This window comes from Bidens hawaiensis, unplaced genomic scaffold, assembly GCF_021521415.1.
Source record: "Bidens hawaiensis isolate Kalapana, Puna unplaced genomic scaffold, B.hawaiensis_p1.1 tig00063594_1, whole genome shotgun sequence".
Classification (NCBI taxonomy): domain Eukaryota; kingdom Viridiplantae; phylum Streptophyta; class Magnoliopsida; order Asterales; family Asteraceae; genus Bidens; species Bidens hawaiensis.
In genome coordinates this window covers 55,939-63,967 of record NW_027501374.1, presented here as the reverse complement: position 1 = coordinate 63,967, position 8,029 = coordinate 55,939, and the positions used below count along the sequence as shown (strand labels likewise).

Sequence of the window (8,029 nt, the reverse complement as noted above, 5' to 3'; positions counted from 1 at the left end):
TATAAGAATTTAGGGTCACGACAAAAAGCAATTAATGAACACAAAACGACCTAGTTTAATACTTGGTGACGCTAAATGTTTCTAAGAAACCGTTAAAACAACTACACGTGTTGTTGAACTTTATGCGCATTTGAACATGGAATGTAAACTCGACCCTTTTCATGTTTAAACACGCTCGCCGCAAAGTACGGGCAATGATACTAGGTTAGTATAATTAGGGTTCTTTTATTTTATGTCGCTTTTATCACTACCTGTCGAAATAAATTCCCTAACCTTATAAGAATTTAGGATCACGACAAAAAGCAATTAATGAACACAAAACGACCTAGTTTAATACTTTGTGACGCTAAATGTTTCTAAGAAACCGTTAAAACAACTACACGTGTTGTTTCGTATCTGGTAGGTTTGAGCTATGCGTCTCTTCGTCTTCGTAGACATTGATTTCGCTACAAACAGCTACATGCCCTTCTTATATTGACAAGTACAAAAATTTAAAGTTTCGAAAGGGTTAACAAATCTTAGAATTTAGAATTCCGGTCAGGAATTTTAGTACTTCTGATTTCTGACTTAATATTGGGCCGTTTTATATAACGAATTTCGTCAGAACCAGCCCAAGATTCTTCATATGCTAAGGTGCCAAACAACCCTTTTTATTGAATCTTAATAAAATACAATGATTTAAATATTAGAGATGTATATACTATGTTTCATTAACATATCTACATATAAGGTAAAAGTGAAGATAAATGATTCTCAGTTATGCCATTATCCAATAGTATAAAGTCACATGTTATCTTTTCAAAATACCATTAACTTAAGGCTGTTTTGCAGTTTTTCATTTACATTGTCAACACCACAATATGCAAGAAGAATTGAAAAAACCAAAATATTTTAAACCATAAACTATTCATAAAAGAAAAGACAGCAGCTTCTACCAACCAACTTACAATAAAACAAAAGACAACAGATTCTACCAACCAACCAACTTAATCACTAACCACTACCAAAATCTATCATCTTCACCATCTGGTACAGACCCATCCCCACTTAATTCACATCCTGCTTCTTCTCTTCACTCTCTGGCCCGATCTGCTGACTCGCAGTTGACTTCCCCTTTTCACTTTCTTGTTTTTCAGCAGCAGCAACACTCTTAGGTTCTTTCACACTAACATCACCTGATTTAGCGTTACTTTTGTTTCCTTTTCTGCCCCTAGAGTACACCATCTTTTTCGGTGTTTGTTTCTTGTCACCTTTCTCTTTTGACTTGACTTCTTCGGTGTTCGCTTTGTTTTCATTTTCCAAGTTACCGCCTCTGTTTAAAAGACCAAAGTTATTAAGTTTGAGAAACATGGTTGTAATGTAAATACATAACTAGAAAAAGATTAATTATAGGTAATGCATACATTTCAGGAATGATATCAGTATGTTTAGCTTCAATAGCAACTACAACCTCCTCAACTGGTGTAGAATATTCTTTTATAAGTTCCCATTTTTCCTTTTTCAAATTCAAGGTTTCTGTTTCACCATCCAAATACAAAACCTGTTTTTCATATCAACATTAAAAACACAAGTTAGTAGTTATGACTGACAAAAGGTAACTTTTAACTTTTAGAAAGCAAGTATATAATAAGTACTGAAAAAAAACCTTGTGCTTCTTTTCTGCAGAATCATAGGATTCAACAACACCTTCATAATACCTGCACTCAAGGATTAATATCAGCAATAATGCATGGAAGGAAGTTTAAATTCGTTAAGAGAGGCGCTTACATCTTATCATCAGGCCACCAAACTTTGACTTTTTGATCAACCAAGCTAGCGTCATACTTTATAGTCTTTGTTACCTATGAAACGATAACAATAATAAAAATAATCAGATATTTACTAAAAGTCTATCCTAGTGCCTATGAGAAACAAATTAGGAATACTTACTTTCTTTTTAGTAACTGAACGTTTCCTTTTGGAACCAGCAGAACGCGCTCCCTCCGATTTCTCTTTCTCTTTTCCTTTAGTAGCCTTTTTTAGCACTGATTTTAGAGGAACGTCCAAACCCTATGAATCAAAAAGGTAAATAATTATAATTTTCATAAAAGGAATAGAATACTCATATTATAATATTCTTACGTCGACAACTCCAGATAAAGATTTTGTTTGATCCTTCTGAATGGTTTTACCACGTCCCTGCTTCTTGCTATCTTTGATTTTGGATGATTTAACCATAGAAGAACCACTTTTGTTGACTCGTTTGGCAGTCAACTTAAGCGGTATGTTGTCAGAATCAGTCTCCTCGTCATCTATATTTTCAGACAAGTTAACTGGTTTTGGGTCTGAATCCATTTCTTTCCCTTTATTTTCAGACTGTTTCAGTGGTGTGTTGTCAGATTCGGTTTCTTCATTAGCAAAATCTTCACTCGGGTTAGTTACTATTACCTTACTTCTCTGACCCTTTCTAACTGCTTGTTTCAGCGGTGTGTTATCTGATTCGGTCTCTTCATTGTTTGAGGCATCCTCACTGGGCTTAGTTTTGACCTTAACTTTCAGAGCCGTTTTAACAGACTGTTTCAGTGGTGTGTTGTCTGAATCAGTATCTTCGTTTCTGTTTGCAACATCTTCACGAGGCTTAGTTATCACCTTACTTCTCGGCCTCCTTTTAACAGATGGTTTAAGTAATTTACCATCTGAATCAGTTTCATTATCTTTCTTAGCGGGCCATTTTGCAGGTTTAACCTCTGAATCACCAGTGTCAGCCACTTTCTTAAATTTTTGTGGTGTTTTCGACTCCAATGCTTTCTTACCAGATAGTTTAGGTTTCTTAGCCATTGAATCGTCACCACTGATCTTTTTTCTTGACCTTTTCGCTGGCTTTGACTGTGGACTCTTAACCGGTTCCACATCTGAACCAGTATTAACCGAAGGTTTGTTTTCCTCTGCCTTTGGTGTCTTCTTTCTTGCCCGTTTAGGTGACTTCATTTCTTGGTCAACCGTCCCTTCATTTACTGTGGTCAACACAGGAACTGTTGATGGTGGTCCATGTTGATTCGAGCTCTTTTTCTTTGATCGGGTGCCTTTTTTGATTCGGATCTTGATTTGAGAATCTTCTTGGCTGCCACTTTGTGATGCAGCATTTGTGACCTCACTTTCTTCTAACGGTTTTTTGAGCCGGAACCACAATTTCAGGACCTTTTTCAGTTACATTCTCCCCATGAACAGTTTCAGAAACAACAGGTTTGACTGATTCTGTTTGTATCAGGTTTTGATGCTACATTTGAATTAGTGGTATCTAACTTGCTTGTCAAACTAGACACGGATTGGTCAACAGCTCCCTCCACCACCATTAGCTGTGTGTCACTTACATTTCCTGCTTTCTCAGTTACCATTTCTTCCCTTGTGTTAACCTAAATGAGAAATGTTTGTCATTTTATAAATATGATTTAATAAAGCATATGATAACAAACTATCAAAAAAGTCAAATATGAAATTTCATACCTGAGTTGCATCATCTAATGGTACGGTTGACTGTGGAGTATCGAAAACCTGTACAAAAAACAAAACAAGTGAATATGCTATATATGTATATATAATATCAATAAAATAGGGAGAAGGGTTTTTTCTTTTTTAAAATTATACATTTGACTGCACGGAAGCACTCTCATCTTTATGCTCCAAATTGGCTTCCCCGTCAAGTATAGAAGTCAACAATGGACTGTAGTCAACTAACAAACCGCCCAGCGTGGCCACTGTTTTATCAATGTAAGGTCTAAGCTTATCTGCACACCGTATGAATACTTCTTCTCCTAACTTTCTCGCCACCGGTAATACGCCCTACATAGAGGAAAGTAGTTTATTACAAAATGCTTTTATTTTTTTTCACATGATAACTGATATTATATATCTCATACCACGTTGTTTTTAACGCTTGCGAATAGCGTTCTGAGTATAACAGGTGAAATCTCTTCACTTTCTAACAGAACAACTACCATAATGTCTGCCATTAATGAACACACATTCTTGCGATGATGGTCCCTGAAAATGAAAAACAAGCAACACTTTATAGACTTATATATTGTAACAGCTGCAAAAACGACAAATATCATATCATACCTTACTGAATTCAGAAAGTGTTCAAACAATCTAACAACCAACTCATTATCAATATCAAGCATTAGGGCACATGCCCTAACTTTGGCAACATTGTCAAGAATCGCGACCATCTTATCAAAATATCGGCATGATTTGTCTGATAGATTATCTAAGACAGAAACAATACATCTGAAAACACCCTGTAGAAATAGAACAAAATTATAAATGCCAAAAACAAGACATCATGGAATAGTTTAATGTTTGAGTTGATGTACCCTCATTTCTTCATCACAATACGGTTGTTCGGGTGCTGTAATTTTTGTTAATTCACAGAGGCAGGAAGCTACTGAAACTCTCACGTCCATATTTGGATGTTCTAGAAGACTTCCACTAACCAAAGCCCTCGTTGATGGAACAAGTGCTTCTTTCATTATCTCTTTAGGTGATTGCTCCACCATTTGCAGAAGTTTATCTAATTGCTGAAACGAATAATCATATAAAAACCAATCAAAATCGCAAAACTCAAGTTCTAAAATCTCGTATCACACAGTCAACGTTCAATCTAATTATATCTAATAACACAGATACGCATTCATTAGCCTTTAACTACTCTAAACTTGATCGAATATCGCGCACGAACGTCATTATCTATTTTCACATGTAACACATTAATTTTGATAAATTTAAGTTTCATTTCATAAGTAATGCAGATTCTAAATTACAGCCTGTCATCAGACTTCTACAAAATCCAGATGAATGCACATAAAGACATATCATATAGACATCATAATTCATTTCAAATTTTCAATTCAGATCATTAAGCCAGATAAATCATCACTCACATATTACCCGGATCCAAATTCTACAAAACAGTAAAGTAAAATGACAATTAACATGTACAATCCATGATATCATAAACCAGCGATCAGCTTAATCTTGTATCACACAGTTACCTTAAATCCAATTACATCCAATAACATAGATAAGCATTCATTAGCCTTTAAGACTCCCTGCATCAGGGGCTTTTCCGCACCCAACACCGCGCCGGGGCGGCGTTAGGGGATCCGGAAACCTGATAACGGAGGGGCAGCTTAGGGAAAGGCTGGGACCAGGTTATTTTGCTCTCTCTCTCTCTCTCTCTCTCTCTCTCTCTCACACACACACACATATATATATAACAACGTGGCTTTATGGAGATGAACGGAAAAGCCCCTCCACAACACACAGCCTAACCACTCTTTAACATTATCAAATACCGCACACCAGCCTCACTAGTCTTTGGAATCACAACGATCTTTGTTATAATCTATTCCCACATGTAACACATTTATTTTAACAAATTTACACTTAATTCCATAACTAATACACAATCTAAATCACAGCCTGTCACCATACGAATCCAAATTCCACATAACCGAAACGCGAAAACGCAATTATAAACATCCAATTAGCAAGCAAACAACATGCACGTATGAAATTGACCACAACTATCAACTTAAAATCCGAGGGCTTACATCCAGAATATGAAGCAGGTCATCGACAGAAGCCGGTGGCTCGGAAAGCAGCTCCCCTGCCACCTTAAGCTGTCGCCTATGCTCGAAGTCCGGATCCGACGAGCCCATTCCGTAATTATCCAACTCCGATCGACCTCAATTTACTCGTACGAACTTAAACCCTATCAAAATTCACTGCAACACACAAAAAATAAGTTAAAAACCAAACTTAACAGTTGAATTTAGGTTTAAAAGCTTTACAAAGTGTGTGAGATATTACCTAGAGCAATGAAAACAGTTGAATTGCTACAGAAAGAAGCTAAAACTGTAAAACATGAGTTGATTCATGGGAATTGAGAATTAACAAATTGGGAATTAGGGCTTGTTTTTAGGACATTTTGAAAGAGAACAAGTGGTGGTGCCTACTGTGCTGTTAACAATGGGGTATTTATACCCGAAAAAGAATCAGGGGCATTTTTGTCATTTTATAAAAATTTAACTTTTTAAAATTTGTGGTATGAAACTTTTTTTACTTGATTAAATGATCTATAAAGTTATTATTAGACTACCTTTTGGAGCAAGATTTGGTCATAAATTATTCTCTTGTTTTGAAACCTTTTTAAAAAAATATTAAAAATATATGTGACGGTTTATAATATTCGACGAATGTTTTATAAAATCGGGTGTTTTAGTATGTCGGTTGAGAATTTGCGGGTTTGGTTGGAAATTTGAAATTGTTGTCCTATTTTTTGCAATTGCGTAAAGAAATTGTGGTTTGAGATAAGCTTTCTAGATGGTTCATGTACCGTATAATATTACGTTTGCCGATTCAAAGTATGATATGTCATATGTTATGACAGATGTCATATGTTATATTATGTGATATCTTATTTTTGAATGTCATATGTTATGACAGATGTCATATGTTATATTATGTGATATATTATTTTTGTTGCCCACTTACCTGTCTCTTTATTGTAATTGGATCCTTTTATGTTAGATTGTAATCTATAGATGTCATATATTATATTATATGATATGTTATTTTTGAATTGGTGTAACATAACATATCATCTAATTCTATTTTTAAATCTATACCACTGTCTATTACGGGGACTCGACCCACGAATTTCCTTGAAAGAGATTTCATTATATATAATCACGTAACAAGATATGGTTCATGGACATTGAATACAAAATGTCGACAGAAAATATTTACATTTATTACTAGTGCTTATTATATATTTAAAATATTATAAAATACATAAATGCTAATTATAAAAAAGGTGGTTCACTGAAATAAAGAAAGTAAAATAAAAAGAAATGCGCGAATATTTTTATTTTTTCATTAAATTAAAAAACATTCCAAAACGGGTATAATTGCTATTTTGGGAATCCACTTATTGTCTCAAGTGTGAACATCCAGGTATGGTTAGGAATTCAGTAAATTCAAAATCGGCCGTCAAATGGTCAACAATGTTTGGCATTTTTGACCCTTTGGTTAGTTATCTCTAGCACTTTATCCCCTTTGGTTTCACCTTATTAAATATAAAACCCTTCTAAGAAGTTATCTTAACAATGAAACTACTCATTTAGGGATGAGAAATTGAAAATGGGCCGAGTTCTAGACAGGTTTAGATAATCCTAACTCTATAACTGATAATAAAAGTTTGTTTTATTCTTGATCCAAAACTTGTATGGTATCTGTCATGCAATCACTTGTCGGGTACCAGACATTTCCATGAGTTTCAGGTATATTATATACCGTACTTAAAAAACAAGATATAGCATGTATTGTATATACTTAAAATAAATCAATTTGGTAGAACTTGAGAATATAATCGGGGATGTATATTGTATATACTTCAAATAAATACAAGAAAGAAAGAAAATTGTTTCGATTATATAGTCTAGTAAACAGTGTATGTTATGCGGTAATTGAATCGGCAAACGGGCATATCACCATATACCATTTCCATCATATACATGTGAAAAAAAATTCAAAGGTAATTTCAAACTCAGTCTTATACCCAATTACTCGACCATATACCCGTCTTAGAGGTTTCATGTTTAAATATTTACATTGAGTTCGGGGTTGATGTCATCCCTAAATGAATCTTGTTATTTGGTGGGAGTAATTTTTTCTAAATTTTATCATGAAAGCTTTGTTATTAGTTTGAGATGTTTTCTTCTAGAACATTATTCGTGTCATAAAATGATACATCTTTATCCAGTTAAATTTCTAACGATAAATATGTTTCTTTTCTAATTTACTTTAAGTCATATGATAATTTTTGTTATTTAATTCACTAGCAATATCCGATCGTGTGACATTCTTATACATTTCATATGTTTGTCTCACCACATTAATCGATCTAATAGTTAAAGAAAACTAAAAGAAAAAACTCTCTTTACATTCTTGTATGCAACCTTTTTACTTTTGTTATGTAACTCCAGTT

At 34.3% G+C, this 8,029-nt stretch overlaps 2 protein-coding genes across 2 annotated transcripts; both read right to left on the bottom strand.

The window, feature by feature from the left end:
• Positions 1-1,047: 1,047 nt before the first annotated feature.
• Positions 1,048-3,145, bottom strand: LOC143603994 (uncharacterized). Its single transcript, XM_077080607.1, has 6 exons — positions 2,122-3,145; positions 1,930-2,049; positions 1,768-1,841; positions 1,646-1,697; positions 1,404-1,540; positions 1,048-1,312 (listed from the first exon to the last, which is right to left on the bottom strand). The coding sequence occupies exons 1-6, from the start codon at positions 2,965-2,967 to the stop codon at positions 1,048-1,050; spliced, it is 1,494 nt and encodes a 497-aa protein (XP_076936722.1). The 5' UTR covers positions 2,968-3,145.
• Positions 3,146-3,182: 37 nt separating this feature from the next.
• LOC143603995 (sister chromatid cohesion protein PDS5 homolog C-like) lies at positions 3,183-6,262 on the bottom strand. Its single transcript, XM_077080608.1, has 8 exons — positions 5,851-6,262; positions 5,592-5,765; positions 4,353-4,556; positions 4,099-4,277; positions 3,897-4,020; positions 3,625-3,819; positions 3,484-3,531; positions 3,183-3,392 (listed from the first exon to the last, which is right to left on the bottom strand). The coding sequence occupies exons 2-8, from the start codon at positions 5,697-5,699 to the stop codon at positions 3,210-3,212; spliced, it is 1,041 nt and encodes a 346-aa protein (XP_076936723.1). The 5' UTR covers positions 5,700-5,765; positions 5,851-6,262; the 3' UTR covers positions 3,183-3,209.
• Between the last annotated feature and the right edge of the window lie 1,767 nt (positions 6,263-8,029).